Raw genomic sequence first — 16,853 nt, 5'->3', positions numbered from 1 at the left:
AGTCATCGTACTTGGCTGAAAGGCTATGAACTAGAACAGTTACCAGAATAGAAAGCTAGAGCTACAGGTGCAATCGTGGCATCCTGGAGGTAACCAACAGCCATCTTATTGGACGTAAGGCCCACTCAGTAGGAGGGAATTCCTGTCTGGAGCCATAAAACTGGCCAACTACCCATGGCTGGTGAGGTCATGGACCTACTATTCTCACTTTCCTAAAACAGTATAATTCCTAGCTGCATTCTAAATCCTTATACCCACAGATAAGTGCAGCTCTCAGCCCTCATCAAGGAAGCTTCTTTTTGCAGCAGAGGGAGACCATTACAGAAGTTTACAACTGGTCAAAATACAGAGAACAACTGACCATGAGGTACTCGACTCCAGTTGATGCATCCACAACACAACCCCTGTACACAAGGCTCAGGGAAGATCATGGGAGAGGAGCAGAAAGAGTGTAAGAAGCAAGAATCAGGATGTCTGCAGAGATGCTGTCTCTTATATATAACAAAGAAGCTGCACCCGTTTCAACAATGATTGCCTGAAGAAGACCTGGGTAATGATGTGCCAACATGGATGGGGAATTTCACAAGACCCCACCCCTAAATGAAGAACTGAAGGCAATTAATGGCTGCTGAGAGAGGGGGACTCTCCAGGGACAAGTTCCCAGATAGGTTACCCATTTGCAAGTGGTCAGCCCTAAACACATATACATATAAACAATACTAGATAGACTAGGTGATTGTGTTTATGTATACCTGTGTACATATAAAAACAGTAATAACCAAAGAATTAATTTGAAAGAGAGTTGGGAGGAGAAATTGGAGGAGTTGAAGGGGGAAGATGGGAGGTGGATATAATAATATAATTCTTATATATGAAATTCTCAAAAAACAAATTTAAAAAATTCAACAAAATATAAAATTTAATCCAGAAGTTTATTTAAAAAAAGAATTGTGCAATATGATATTTTCTTCAGGAGTTATGATGACTAGTTTTATGTCAATTTGACACAAGTTATAGTCATCTTAAAGGAAGGACCCTTAATTGAGAAAATGCCAGTGTAGGAGCTGGCAGTAGGCAAGACTGTAGGACATTTTCTTAATTAGTGGTTGATGTGGGAGGGCCCAGCCTATTGTGGGTGGTGCCATCTTTGGGCTGGTGGTCCTGGGTTTTTTAAGAAAGCAGGCTGAGAAAGCTATAATGAGCAAACCAGTAAACAGCCCCCTCCATGGCCTCTGCATCAGCTCCTGCCTCCAGGTTCCTGCCCTGCTTGAGTTCCTGTTTTGACTTCCTTCAGTGATGAACAGTGATATGCAAGTGTAAGTCAAATAAACTCTTTCCTCCTCAGTTTGCTTTTGGTCATGGTGTTTCATCACAGCAGTAGTAACCCTAACCAAGATAGAAATTGGTACCAGGAGTGTGAGGTATTGCTGTGACAGACCTGACTGTGTGTTTTTAGGAGGATTGTGGAAGGACTTTAGAACTTTGGCCTGGAAAAGCCATTGAGTGTTCAAACCTCGGTGAGCTGTTCTGTGGAAGCTTGGAAGATAAGAATGTTGAAAGCACCAGGACAATGGTGGTTGCTCGCTTTTAATCCCAGTACTCGGGAGGCAGAGGCAGGCAGATCTCTGAGTTCGAGGCCAGCCTGGTCTACAAATTGAGTTCCAGGACAGCCAAAGCTATTACACAAAGAAAACTTGTCTCAAAACAACAACAACAAACAAACAAACAAACAAACAAAAAGAATGGTGAGAGCAGTGCAGATGATGGAGGCCCGGCTTGTGAAGTTTCAGAGGCAAGTTTAAAAATCCCTTAATGCTCTATCAGTACTACAGTTTGCTGTTTTGAGTTAAGAATCTGTGGTTCTGATTATCTGGGACTGAATCACCTGTGATTAAGAGATGGGCATCATCGAGGTGAAGTCCTCTGGGAAATGTTTCCTCGGGGTCAACACATTAAAACTGTTCTAGAGGCAGCCAAGTTTGTACCTCCTGCTAGAAGCTGAACTTGGTAATTTAATAGCCGCCCAGGTGATGCTGGTTTTGAAGGCATGAGGGGTCATGGAGAGCAACTGAGACTTGGCACCCTGTGGCAAGGTTACAGAACCTAGGAGAGGCTATTGGTAAAAGGGAAGCCCAGTTGCAGCAGAAGACCTCAGCATTTTGGAGATGCTGGTACATGGGACAACCACCAAGAAGAGCAGCAGAAGTGGAGTGGAACCAGCCAGGGCCTAGAAGATAAGCTGTGTGTGCCGCCAAGGGGCGGAGCCAGAGAAGTTCCAATCCCTTTAGAGGAGCCCAGAAGACTATGAGTGGATCCCAGACACTGGACGTTGAATTATTTACACAGTTGGAGTTTGGTTGTGCTTTGTTCGAATTACGACTGGGCCCTGGTTCTTCCTTTTTGAAGTAAGAAAGTATTTAGTTTATTTTTGATTTTACAGGAGCCCAAGTTGAGAGACTTTAGACGTTTAAAGGGATTTTTGGAGTTTCATAAAGACTTTGGATTTTAAAAGAGTTTGGATATTTTAAGACACTTTGAACTTTTAAGTCTTTGAATTTTTAAAGGCTGTGGGACTTTTAAAAGTTGCACTATTTTGTATTGTGATGTTAATATTAATGTGTAGTCTTGTGGATGAATAAGAAAGGAAAAGTTATGGCTTCACACTGATATGTTTGTGTGTCAAGTTGACAAGGGGTCAGTTGTGCTGGCTAATGTTATGTCAGCTTGACACAAGTTACAGTCATCTGAGAAGAGAGTACTTTAACTGAGAAAATTCCTCTCTAAAATCTGGCTGTAGGCAGGCCTATAGAACATTTTCATAATTTGTGATTAATGGGGAGGAGGACCCAGTCTATTATGAGTGGTGCCACCCTTAGGCTGGTGGTCCTGGGTTCTATAAGAACACAGGCTGAGCAAGCTGGAAAGCAACATCCCTCCATGGCCTCTGCATCAGACTCTAGGTTTCTGTCCTGTTTGAACTCCTGTCCTGAATTTCTTCAGTGATGGACTATTGTCTTAGTTCGGGTTTCTATTGCTGTGAAGAGACACCATGACCACAGCAACTGTTAGAAAGGAAAATGTTTAATTGGGAGTAGCTTACAGTTTCAGAGGTTTAGTTCACTATTATTATGGTGGGAAGCATGGTGGCATGCAGGCAGACATGGTGTTGGAGGAGGAGCTGAGGGTTCTACATCTTGACCTGTAGGCAGCAGAAGCAACTGTGTGTATCACACTGGGCATGGCTTGAGCATAGGAGACCAAGACTGCCCCCACAGTGACATACTTCCCCCAAACAAGGCCACACCTACTCCAACAAGGCCACACCTCCTAATAGTGCCACTCCCTATGGGCTTATGGGGGCCGATTACATTCAAACTACCACAACTATGATATGGAAGTATAAGCCAAATAAACCTTTTCCTCCCCAACTTGCTCCTGGTCATGGTGTTTCATCATAGCAATAGTAACCCTAACTAGGCCAGTGGTTCGACACCTGATAAGTTTCCCATGCTTCAGTAAATAACTTCCCACACATGCTCATGCAAGCTACTCTAATTAAACCCAGAGGACACACACACATACACCACACACCATGAAAGCGTGAGAGGTACTTGGAAAGAAGGATTTCTGTGGAAGAGGGAAGGGAGATAAGAAAGGGTAAAGGGGATTTGAATTAACTAAAAGTTATTATAAAAGCATATGAAACTGTCAAAATTAAAAATAAGACATACAGATAATAAAGACAATTGGATACAGTGGCTTTCACTAAAGATTCTTACATACTTTAATTCTATGAGAGGGTTCTACTGACTGACACAGTCTGGAGGAATGAAAATGGCTACTATCTTGTTTGTAGTGTCCTTCAAAGTCACTGGGAGTCTACGTGGGAGAATAGCAGTTAAGTAGAAGGCATAAGTAGAAGTTATCAAGTGGGTAGTGCAAGAAGCTGGGTGACTTCTGTCTTTTGCTATGCTTCCTTCACGAGGGCTTTTAAACATTTTAATCAAGTTCTAAAGCTGTAGCTCAACAAGGTTCAGTTTGCTCCAGAGACACCCTCCTTTTTCCCCTCCTCCTCCTCCCTGACCCCTCCTCCTCATCGGAAGCAGGACATGCACAGGTGGTTGGGAGCAATGAGCAGGATTATCACCTAGTGGCCTGTTCCTCTAAGTGCTGGCACAATGTCTGGGCCCAGAGAGCACAAATGTGCCAGATCTTTGTAATCACATTGTGCTGGGGCTCTCTGCCAGGCACTATTCTGGGGCCTGGGGATCAAAGGCTCCTAATGCAAAATGATGGGTCTAGAAATAAAATCACGAATCAACTCAGAATGCTCTCTCCACCCCCAGAAGGACACTGCATTTTAATGTGTTTATTTTCCTCTGGTTTGCACAGATCATAGATGAAGAAGAGACCCAGTTTATGAGTAACTGCCCCGTGGCAGTCACTGAAAGCACCCCTCGGAGGAGGACACGGATCCAGGTGTTTTGGATAGCGCCACCCACAGGGACAGGCTGTGTGATTCTGAAGTAAGTAAGCATGAACTCTTCACCCATCTTCTTGCAGCTACCAGAGACTTCCTGTGTGTCTGCAGGAAGAGGCGTGGCTTCTGGGGCATCAGGCAAACATTTCGCTGGGTCTTGCATTTTCTCCATTCTAAATGCGTACAGAATCACATGTCTCTGTCTTCATCCAGTGTGATGAGTCTTCCAGCCATTCTGTGCATTCATAGATAATGACGCAAGGACTGATTATGAAAAACAACCCAACCAGTGAGTAATATAAGCTTGACTTCTCCATTTGGAATTAACTTTTTTTTTCTTGCAATTCTAAGGATCCCCATCAACTAGCATCCTTAAACTGTGCTCTGCCTGACCTGATGCCCAATTACAGCCTCCATTTGCTCAGGTTCTTTACAGACCTATCTTCCACCTTGGTTGGTAGCTGTTTCCCTAATATACACCAGGTCTTAGGTTGGATCTCCAGCACTGCACACACTGTGAACAGTACACACCTGCAATCCCAGCACTTGAAGAGGCAGGAGGATCAGATGCTCAAGGTTATCTTTGGCTACAGAGTAAGGTTTGAGGCCAGCCTGGGCTACACAGGACCGAGTCTTAAATAAAATAAAATTGCTGTCCCTCACCACTTCCCAGGCAGCCTCTGGGTGAGTTACCACAGGGAGGGCTTTCACCAGCCAGAATTATTTCCTCTGAAAGGCAACATTGTCTCAAAGCTGTATGAACCACAAAATGATACTCTTTGAGATATAAACAGACGGGAAAGAAGACAATTATTTCTGTAGTCAAATATGTTGATTAGATGCCATGCCCTGGATCTCCATCTTACAGACTGATAACATACTAGCGTGGTTGAAGGCTTTGCAAAGTCCTACCAAAAACTAACAAACTAACCAATCTGTTTATCATTTCAGGGGCATTTCCTAAACTTACTTGATTGGAACGCCCCCTTTACAAATTTTTTTCTCTTATGGCACCAGTTATTTGAAGTAGGTTTAAAGGCCCATTTCGATTGATGTGGAGAATTTTAGGATTCCAAACATACAAATGGTCATGAGTAGATGGCAGTGCTCCAGTCCAAGCATCCAAGGCATCATTTACTTTTTGGTTCAGTATGGTGGCATGTGCTTGTAATCCCAGCACTTAGAAAGGAGAGCCAGGAAAGTCAAAAGTTCAAGGTCAACCTCAACAACATAGAGAGATCCAAGTCACCCTGGATCACGTAAGATGAGAACCCCGTCTCAAAAAATATGTGCATGATCTTTTTTTTTTTTTTTTTTTTTTCACGGAGGTTGGGGCTTGGACTGCCCCAGCCATGTCCCTGTCCTGAATCCCCCAAGGGTTTTCTTGTGACTTTGCTTCATTTGGTAAATGTGGACATGTAGACCTGCACTGTGGCTGATGCAGCCCACCTCCAAGAGTGGCTGATAAGAGCCTCTCCCATGACTTCAGCTGTGCCTAGCCAATGGGAAAGAACCCCACCGAGGTCTCTGGAAACACCTGTCCCGCCTCATCATTCTGGCCTCCCTCTACCCACACAAAATTTCCATCTTCCTTAGTTGAACATGAGTCGAGCATCTTTCCTCTGACTTCTTGAGAAGCTTGCCGCTTAGCACTTATTTACAGTGATGATCTAAAAACTTAAGCTATAGGATTTTTAAAAATGAAATCTCACCTATAAATCACAATGCCAAGCATGTGCTGGTTGAAATGTGGGCCTTGAGGAAATAACCAAAGACCACTGAGAATGAAGGCAGTGTGTATCACAGCTGGCTGTGCCGCTGGGGAGTCGGTTGCCACCACTGGCTTTCAGCAGAGATTGAAAGGCAGGAAGCGGGAGTGGGAAGCCTCTGCGGTGTGTAGGGGAGGCGTGGTAGGGGTGGGGTGGAAGGCTTCATTCAGCTCCACTAACCTGGGAGGTTGTTGCCATGGGGAAGCTGGTGGCAGGCTGACTGGAAGTGAAGCATCTCGTATGGCTGGTGTAGAGGGTACATTTGGCTTCTCTAGTTGGTCCTAAATTGAGAGTAGGGGAGGTAATGGGGAAGTGACTTAGTGGACAACAAGTAACTCCTGAGGTGCTGGCATGGAGGTAGGGTGTCAGAATCCCGCGATTCTTGTCACATACAGTCTTTGCGTATATCCAGTCTCTCAGCCTGGAGACTGGGGTCCGGGATTGACATTCTAGTACCCAGATCCCTAATCTATGGTAGCCTGGTTGCTCCACAGAGCCTGGAGCTCTAAAGAAGATAGCTTGAAAAGAGCCCACTGGGTCACAAGCCTCTCTGTTCTCAAAGCCCTCATTGATCTAGCCCACATCCTTGGTTTTCTTTGCTTTCTTGTTTTCACAAACCAGAGCTATTTGATCTTCTGGTGGAATCCAGAAAGGCATCCTCTGTTTACCCACTGACAGTCAACATAATGTGAATGTACGTTTTTCTGTTCTAACAATGAACATATGTGGCTTGTTCGTTCACTCCTTTGGCAAATGTAACCGAGCTCTTATTTGCCCACCCTTTTGGGATATCCAGGCATTGGAGGATTTCAGCCCTGCACCATCTCACAGGTCAAATGGGGAAGGGAAAACAGACAATGTTTTCTGTGTGCCAGGAGCTCAGCTGCACAGCCAGCTACCCGGCAGGCTTGGGCTGATTGATCTGCATGGCAAACTCCCACAGGAGGAGACAGGCTCCCCAGAGCAAGGCAATATGAGAGTCTTTACTCCTCCTTTCTCCTGAAGGAATTCTATCTAAGCCACAGTTCTTTGTTTAAAAACTTATAATTCTATAGATGAGATGTGAACAGTCACATTTGTAAACTTCCAAGCAATACAAAAAAGAGTAAGATACAGAAAATATATATTAGAATACAGAAAGAGTGAAAAATCCTTGACATTCTCCCCGAAAATAATCCCAGCATTCCCCATGTGAAGGCAGCAATAGATGTCGATTTTGTGGGTGTGCTTTAAACTTTTATGTGTTCACTTATATTCTGAATGTTCATGGAATACACATAATGCCCTGAACTTGAATGGGTGCTCACTCAGTAGAACTTATTAGAAGCATGTCTGTATCAGAATATATATGCATAATTGTAGTTGGTTCTTAAGCTACTGTACAAAATCCATGGTTTGAATATGCTAATTACTCTCCAAGAAGTTCACATGTAGATTCTCTTAAGTTCTTTTTTGTTTTCCCTGTTACAAGCAATGATCTATAACAGACATCCAAGTGCATGCCTTTTTGAGTAAATACTCAAATTTTTATCCGCAGAAGATGACAAAGCACAGAATGATAGGGAATGCACATTAATGATTTCCACAGACACCATCATATTGTCCTCAAAAATAGTGACAGACATGCTCCCTGTGGGTAAAAGAGCCTGTATCCTTACCATGTTTAGCAGTCCTTGACATTACCAATTTTGAGAGCCTTCCGTGTGAGAGTTAAAGTGGTATCTCAGGCTAACTTACTTGCTACTCTTGTACTATTAATGTAGTGTCTACTCTAATTGTGTGCTGCCGGGAAGGGCAGGTCCTGTGCATGTCCATTTTTCTAATACTGTCCTTTGAAAGTGATTCTACATATTCACTTTTTATTTTAAACCATGTGTATACTTTAAAATACTTTCCTAAAGCCAGGGTGGTGGCATATGTCTGTAATCCTAGTATTTGGGAGCTGGAGGCAGAAAGAGCAGAATTCAAGGTCTTCCATGGCTTTAATTATAGCCAGCCTGGGCTACATGAGATCCTGCCTGAAAAAAAACAAATGAATGAATGAATGAATGAATGAATACATAAACAAAATACATTTTATATAGTTTATATATAAGGAGACAGATGTTTCAAAATATATTATTTTATATTTAAATTATATGTTTATAATTTTTAATTTTCTTTTTATTTATTTTTGTGTCTTTCATATCATGCGTCTCGATCCCATTCATTTCCGGTCCCTGTGTATCTACCCTCTGCCCTTGTTCACCCCTCCCCAATAAAATTTAAGAGAAAAAAGAAAAAAAAGGGAAAAAATTGTCATAGAAAAATGTAGTGTGACATAGTGAGTCACTCAGTAAACCTTTTTGTCCATATATCTTTACTTGTAAAGAGTCATTGGTCTGGTTCGAGGCCTCTGGTTTCTGCTATGCTATTGATGCTGGGCCCTCACTGGGACTCCTCTTAGATATCCTGTTGTTGCCCTGTGATGTGGAGATCCTGCAGCTTTGGGTCTGCAGAACCAGACCCTTCATGTGTTCTAGCAGATCACAGATGGGGTAGATGTTGGGGTGGGCTAACTCATAACCCTGGTTCTGGATCTGGGTAGTCAGCCCACCAGCTCTCCCTTGTCCTCACCACCAGGGTGAGCTCTCCTACATGGCTGTGGTGAGTTCACCCTTTGCAGTAATGAATGGGGGCAGGGAGGAGGGCGGTTCTCCTGCTTTCAACATTTATAATTTATATTTAAAGTTGTTCTTTATGCAGTCTAGGCAGTACTACTTCATTAAAGGTTTCAAACGTTGATCTCTGCTTCACTTTTAACTTTACTCATTGGTGTTTCATCATTCCAATGTTTGACATTTGGGCATGGGGAGATGACTTAGGTGGTAAAGTCCTTACTGTGCAATTGTGAGGACTGGAGTTGCCACCATCAGCACCCACATAATTCCATGACAGCCCTGAGATAATTCCAGTACTCTGGAGGTGTAGGCAGAGGCTCCCTGGAGCAAGCTGGGTAGTGACACCAAGTGAATGGGTGAGACCACCAAGAGACGCTGCCTCAATAGATAAGGTTGAAAGAAACTGTGTGAGACACCCGGTGTCAGCCTCCGGCCTTCACATATACACTCACACATGTACTCACACTTGCACATACACTAGGCCCTCATGTATGTGAATACTCATCTCTGTCTCTCTCTGTCTCTGTCTCTCTCTCTCTCCATACATACAAACGCCAAAAAAAGCTTGACATTTTTAGTTAAAAATATGCATCTGTGCTTTCCCCTAGGAATTTAAGTTTTTTACATCTTAGTCAAAAAAAAAAAACTTTCCTATACCCAATGTTATAAATATATTTTATATTTGTATTCTTAAAGATTTTAAAATAGGCTTAGACTTTTTGTCTTCCTAGAATTTCAGTTTGTTAATGACATGGTATCAGTGGGCCACACCAGAAAATGCATGGCCTGCTCAGCTCCAAATGAGGTACCAGAGGAAAGATGCATGAAACCCCTCTGTGGGAAGAATGACATCAAGGGGAGCCCACACCATACAGGTCTGATGGCACAAAGGGAGTCAGGGGAGGATGAGAGGATGTTCACCCCTGACAGGCGCCCAGGCCTTTGTTTAGAGAAGCAGCGAGCCTGAGTAACCCCACAGAGACTCCAGCCCTATTGCTTTCTCTGTTTCCAGCTGGGTTTCCCGCTTTGGCCTGACCCAGGCACAAAGGTCCTGGAGCCCGCCCGCCCGTGTAAGTGGTCCACATAGAGCATCTCTCCAAGCGAAGCCCAGGGTTGGAGAGCTGGGCAGCAACCTGGAGACAGCAGCTCGGATGGGAATCAGAAAGCAGTCTTGTTGATAAAGTAGAGTTAGCAGTCCCCCGTCCATTTGTTGAATGGTGTATTCTTTTCCCGATGGCATGGATTGCTACTTCATGAAAAGCAAAATCTGTGCATTGTGCTCCTTAGTCCGGCTGCTCTTTTTATCTTGTCCTCCCTCCATGAATTCGGCACCGTTTTTAGTATAATTCTGTTTTGGTGACGAGTCATCGCTCATTAATCTTCTAAGCATTCCAAGTGTGCACGGTTATTCAAGCAGACTCATAATACCAGGTGAATCATACAATAAGTGTGCTCTGCCTAATAAAACCTGATGGTGGGATTTTGAACAATGCTACACTGAATTAATTGTTTAATGTGGGGAGAGCCATCCTCCCTGCTCTGTGTTCTCCAGTCAAAACCAGAACATCTCCCTGCTTCCCCAGGTCTCTTAGATTCCATAAAGTCTTGTGGGTTTTCTTATTTAAACTGTGCATTCTACACAGGCTTTTCCCTCATGGGCAACTTCAAGTTTTGTTGTTCTTCATAGCAGGCTTTCTTTTGGGCCACCTACCAGCTCCCAAATCATGACATGGAGACTTATTATTAATCATGAATGCTCAGCCTTAGCTTATGCTTATCCCACTAGCTTTTATAACTTAAATTAACCTGTTTCTCTTCATCTATGTTTTACCTCGGGACTTTTTACCTTGCTTTCATTCTGTATGTCCTACTCTGTGTCTGGCTAGCTGGCAGCTGCCTAGCTGCCCCTGGGCATCTCCCTCTCTTTCTCCCTCATTTTCTCTCCCCTCTCATTCTCTCCTACTTATTCTCTTAGGCTGTCAGCCCCGCCCATGCCTCTACTACCTAGCTATTGGCCATTCAGCTTTCTATTAGACCAATCAAGTGCCTTAGGCAGGCAAGGTGAAACAGCAACACATCTTTACATAATTAAACAAATGCAGCATAAACAAGTGTAACACATCTTTCCATAGTTAAATATTCCACAATAGCTTTTGTGAATGGGCTCTCTTATCTGGTTATACTTTCTGATTGCTCATTGTGCTTATTGACTGGAGTTTTCAATTTGGACAACACTACATTCTCTCAGTAGTTCTAAAGGTTTGTTCTTGCATTCTTTGGAGATTGAGTATAATTGTTCATATCTGAAAACTGTAATAATGAATATTTTGACCTTTTGTTTCTTTTATGTTTTGATTTTAATAGGAATACTTTAAAGTATTTTATTTGGTTAAAAAAAAACTTCAAATTGATGTCATCAATAAAGTATAGGAAGACGATTTGTCTGGCTGGGCCAGTTTCCTTCCTTTTCATGTTGAAGGCAGCGTCTACAAGACCAATCAGCCAGTGCACCTGCCAGATACCAAAACTGTATACTAGAAACTGAGAAAAACTCAGCTTAGAATGTAAATAATGATCCCAACTTTCAAAACACTTTTAGTCTAGTTGTGGTATAAATAAAAATATGCATGCAAAAATTAGCAACCCCAAGACAAAACAAGGGACAAACTCAGCATGGTTAGAATTTAGAGAGAAGATGGGTGAGGAATGGAATAACAGGAGCTTCTTGGAAATGTCAGCATTTATATCTTGGTGGCAATGATGAGTCTGGGGTAAATGGAGGGGAAGAGGTCACTCCAGGTGAAAAGAGTGTCAGAGTCAAATCTCATTGAGGACTTGGAGATGCATGCAACTCTGAGACAGTTAACAGACAGGCTCGTCAGGAGATCTCTGGGGGCCAAAATCCATTAACATATCAGAGATGTCATCCAATGTCAGCATGAAGAGACTCAACCTGATTCAAGAGCATCAAGGGAACTATTAGTGGTTATTAAACAGTGAGGTTGTACAGTGGGAAGTTTTATTAAAGCTAACAAGGATGTTTAAGATCTAGCGACAGAGTTCTGGACAGACAAAAAGGAAATGCGATAATAACAATGAAAGATTCTGTTGGGGATGTGGCTCAGTTGGAAGGGTGCTTGCTTAACAGGCATGAAGCCCTAGATTCTATCCCCAGCCCTGGATAAAACAGCTTTGGTGATCCTTGTCTATATCCCAGTAGTCAGGAGATGAAGGGTAGAGTTCAAGGTCATTCTCAGCTGCAAAATGAGTTCTAGTCCAGCTTGCATTATATGAGACCCTGTTGGGGGATGGGGGAAGGAGAGGACGGGAAGGAGGGAGAGGGAGAAAGAGAGTATGAATGAGAAGGAAGGAAGGAAGGAAGGAAGGAAGGAAGGAAGGAAGGAAGGAAGGAAGAAAAGCTACCAGCTGTATCACAGAGCCCTGATTTGAAGAAGGAGCATTTACGTTGCTATGTCAGACTAATACCCCGGTAGGAAAAGCTGGAGTTTGCTCTGAAGCCCACTCGGGTTGCTTGTGAAGGCCAGCACATGGCAATGGTGACTTTCCTCTTGGCAGACCTGACAGGTTTCCACTTGCATTTGCATACAAATTTCTGGATTAGCATGGTGTTGCAGGCAGCCCTCTCCAACGCTTCCTTTTCCCTTCCGATGACTGTTCCGGCACTTCCGGTGCTACGGCATACTGTAATGCTGCATTGTAATGAAAGCATCACAGCCAAGCAGTGGATTAAAAGAAAAAGAAAAAAAGTGCCTCGTGTAGGATAGATGCTTCCAGATTGCACGGAAGGATGTCCTGCCCCCTTCAGCCTGACCAAGTTGTGTGTCTTGAGGTGGTCCTTTCTTTCCTGGCATTCATTCTCTTCAGGTAGAATTCCAGCTCTTGCTCGTCCCTACAAGGAAGGATTTGAGAGTGGAAATTCTCCTGAGGGCAAGGTGAACCATCTGAGGAATTCAACTTTATAAAACAATGGAGACGATAGCCAAGAGCTAATGTGATAAATCCACAGGCATCGGCTTAAGGAGTAATAGGGAAATTTATTACAGTGAATTGCGGAAATACACTCACGAATACAGAACAGAGTAGACAGCTGAAGTCGCGAAGAGCCAAGCACTGTTCTGGGTTACAAATGCTCACTTCTTCTTTAAAGTAGCCTCATGGTGTAGATGCTAAGGAGAAAGCTGAGGCACAGAAAGGATAGAGGCTAAGTGACTTCTCAAGGTCATAGAGTAGACGACATTGAGACTCCAGAGCGCTGCTCGCAACATTGCACTTCAGGGCCTCGGACGGGGGCTGTGGGTCAAGCTGAGATTGCACATCTCATCTTCAAACATTAGTAGCAGGCAGGTCTTGAAGTGGTATGTGCTGTTTTCTCTATTGTCACTTTCATCCATTGCCTGATCCATAGACACCTTGTATCATACTGTCATAGGAACGCCTGACATGGTCACATAAGCTCCTTACCCTCCAGTCCCTCTTCACCTTGATGTAAGACCTGGCTAACAAACCCAACATGGCTCCCATCACCCTAAGATACAGTTCAAAGTCCTGATCCTTCCATGTAAGTCTCCCCAGTCCCTTCAGCAGGACGTCCCATCAGCCTCCTCTTAACCACTCACTGAAACCTGCTTACAGCCCTTCTTCTCTGCTCATTACTTTGGTAACATTTATTGAGCACTTCTTGTATGCAGTCACTGAGGATAGGAGATAATGCCTTTGACCTGAAGGCAATCTATAAATAGTATAAACCAGGTGCACAGCCCTTCATCTGCAGTCCCAAAATCCAAACACTTAAAAAGATTTTTCATTACTCATTTAAGGCCTAAACCTTCCCTGGACTGGATGACTATCATCTCCAGTGTGAAAATGAGTGTGATTAACGGGTACAGTCCCAGACCTTGTGGGTATGGAATAACACTGTATTATCTTTCTGAAACCCCAAAATATTCTCAACTTGAAAATATATCTGGCCTCAAGGGTACATGTGGCCTTGCTCACGAAATTCAGAGTGGGACCCTGGAAGCTTTACCAGGGAGCTACAGAAGTGCGAGGAGCTAGCTGTGTGCAGAATCCCTAAAAGGGATTCAATTCATTTTTCATGAGTGAAATAACCTGGTCCAAGCTTCAGCTGCTGTAAGCTCTGAGAGCTCATTCAGTGTTCTGTGTGGTCAAAGAATGAAATCAAAATTCCCCAGCAGTGTTTGAGGCCCTTCACAACTGGCTTCAGCCATTGTTCAGTGCTAGGGATGGAACTCAGAGCCTTGTACATACTAAGCATGTGTTCTTCCACTGAGCTACATCCAAGCCCTACCCCATCCATCTTTATAACCTCATTTCTAGGCAGCCCCACCATTCACACAGGACTATGAGGTTTACAAAGGCAGGCATCAGCTTTGTTTTTCTTTGTGACTTTAATGTAAAAGATGATAAGTCACAACCCACGGGCCAAATCCAACCTTCTATGTATGTGCTTGCTCTCTCTTGCGAGTGCGCTCTCTCTCTCTCTCTCTCTCTCTCTCTCTCTCTCTCTCTCTCACACACACACACACACACACACACACACACACACACACACACACACTTCTATTGGAGTACAGCCATAGTCTTTTATTTATATATTATTTAGAGTCTCTCCCGTCATCCAGGGAACAAAAAGCTGAGTCAGGCTGGGGAGATGCTCAAGAACACCAACAGCTCTTGCAGAAGACTCAGGTTTAGTTCTCAGCACTCACATGATGGTTCACAATCATCTGTAACTCCAGTTCCAGGAGATCCAATGCCCTCTTCTGGTCTCCATGAACACTGGACATACATGGTGGCATGCGCATTAGAACAGGGACCAGTCAGTTTCTTCTGCAAAGGGACAGAAAGCGAGAGGCACAGCAGGTAAGCAAAATGTGCACCATCCAATCCCAGTGAGACATATCTGGTCGCTGCAATGATGGTTGTGGTCAGAGGTGGACTGAGAGGATATAAAGAGATGTGTAGAAGTGACTCCTAGTCTGTGCTCTTCTCCTGAATGTCCTAGTGTGATAACATTTGGAGAGATGCTATGGGGTGATTAGATCATGAGATTGGGGCCACAGTGAATGGACCAGTGCCCTTATGGAGGAGACAAGAGAGCTTTCCTGTTCTCTGTACTCAATACTGTGCAAGGTTCCAGAAGTCAGCCATCTGCACCAGGAAGTGCTTAATAGACACTGGATCTGCCAACACCTTCATCTTGGCCTTCCCAGCCTCAACACATATATTTCTGCTATTTGCTAGCCATTTAGTTGATAATATTTTATATTAGCAAACCTAATGTATGCTACGTATTTGTGCATGTGTGTCTGTCTGTCTGTACACATGAGTGCAGGTGCTCATAGAAGGCCAGAAAGGGTCGGATTCCCTGGTGCTCAGGCACTGTGAGCTGCCATGTGGATAAAGGGAATGGAACCTGAGTCCTCTACAAGAGCAGCAAGCTCTGTAAGTGCTGAGTCATCTCTTCAGCTCCTGCATGCCTTATCTCCAAAGCTCTGTAAAGACATCTCTAAACTGATGCTCAGAGTCTCCATTCTGGGTAACAGAGCACTCATGTCATGGAGCTGGGCCTTAACCCTACTACCACCAGACTCCTTGTTAGCCAGCAAGTGACACTGCCTGAGGTTGGCTTTCTTACCCCCTGCCTCTTGATCTATGAGAGTGAAATGGAGTCCTTTCTGAACCAAGAGGTAGAGGATTGCCTGTAAGAAAAGGTGCTCTTTCCTAAATTCCATTCAGAAAATGGAGAAAGAAACTAGTAGGAGACTGGCATGTTGGAGGGAGAAGGCTGAGCATTAAAGAGGACTTAGCTAGTATTCAATACTTTGCAACTTCATATGGCTCACCAACTCTTTTCATCTGAGAGCAAATAGCATAGAACACAGTGAGTGATTTAGATTGAACAGCAAGGTTGGGAGGCTAGGATGTGGCTGAAGTAAAGCTTACTCCATAATGGCATTAGGCAGTGAGAAGAACCCATAAGCTTGTTTGTCCTAAGACAAGGCGGCTTCACTTGGCTGGCTATGATCTCACTACAACACCAAGGAGTTAACATGAGAGATGGGGAGAGCCAGCTCTGGCTACTGTGGCAGCTTGTTATGAGAGCATTTGGGAACAGCAATGCTATAGCAACACACTTGGTTGAGAAAGGCCTGGATCCCCAGGACCAAACCATCTAACAGGTGGAATCCAGATGCTAAGAGTTCCTGGAAGGCCAGCTGTGGCATGGCTCCAGCGGGGAGGACCGTCCATCGACAGCTTAGTTTCATTAGGCAGCTGGGAACCCAGGTGCAGGATCCAGCCCTCGTGGGAGGAAGCTGGCAAGAACAAAACAGGAAATGCTGGCTACAGAAGATGGAGTGCCAAGCATGCAGCAAACTGAAACCCAGGTGGGAAATGAAAGCCGGGATCTCCAGACAGCCAACGTCATGCAGATCTGGCAGGTCACTGCAGAGGACAGCCCGCAGAAGTACAGAGAAGCCTGTCTCACTTGTGTACCAGGACCCAGGTCTGAAGCAGAGGGATGGATCCAGCCCTCTTCAATGGATGGAGTAGAGTTGTCACTATATACTATGGTCCCAGTCAGGTGGGATCTACCAAGGATGTTCTGACCCTGTGAACTTCCTTGTTGTTGATAAAGTTAGACTAATTGTTTTAGGGCTGGAGATATGGCTCGGTGGATAAGGGAGCTTGCTGCTGAACAAGCATGAGGACCTGAGTTCAGACCCCAGCACCCATGTGAAGAGCCACGGTTGGCCATGCACATCTACAACTTCAGTGTTGCTGGTGACAGAGACAAAGGAATGTCCACGATTTGCTGGTGCCAGCCTGGCTCCAATTTCAGTGAGAGACCCTGTCTCAGAGGAATATGATGGAGATTGATAGAGCAGGACCCTTGACTCC

The 16,853-nt window shown here is 44.2% G+C and overlaps 1 protein-coding gene across 1 annotated transcript in view; it reads left to right on the top strand.

Moving 5' to 3' along the window:
- The window catches only part of Spon1 (spondin 1), a 293,513-nt gene that overhangs the window by 75,394 nt on the left and 201,266 nt on the right, over positions 1-16,853 (top strand). The window contains exon 3 of the mRNA XM_059268545.1: positions 4,393-4,526. Within this exon, the coding sequence (XP_059124528.1) occupies positions 4,393-4,526 (134 nt within the window). The remainder of the gene's footprint in view (positions 1-4,392; positions 4,527-16,853) is intronic.

Source organism: Peromyscus eremicus, chromosome 1 (genome assembly GCF_949786415.1).
Source record: "Peromyscus eremicus chromosome 1, PerEre_H2_v1, whole genome shotgun sequence".
Classification (NCBI taxonomy): domain Eukaryota; kingdom Metazoa; phylum Chordata; class Mammalia; order Rodentia; family Cricetidae; genus Peromyscus; species Peromyscus eremicus.
The sequence above is the reverse complement of the archived record's forward strand: the minus strand, read 5'-3'. Positions and strand labels throughout refer to the sequence as shown.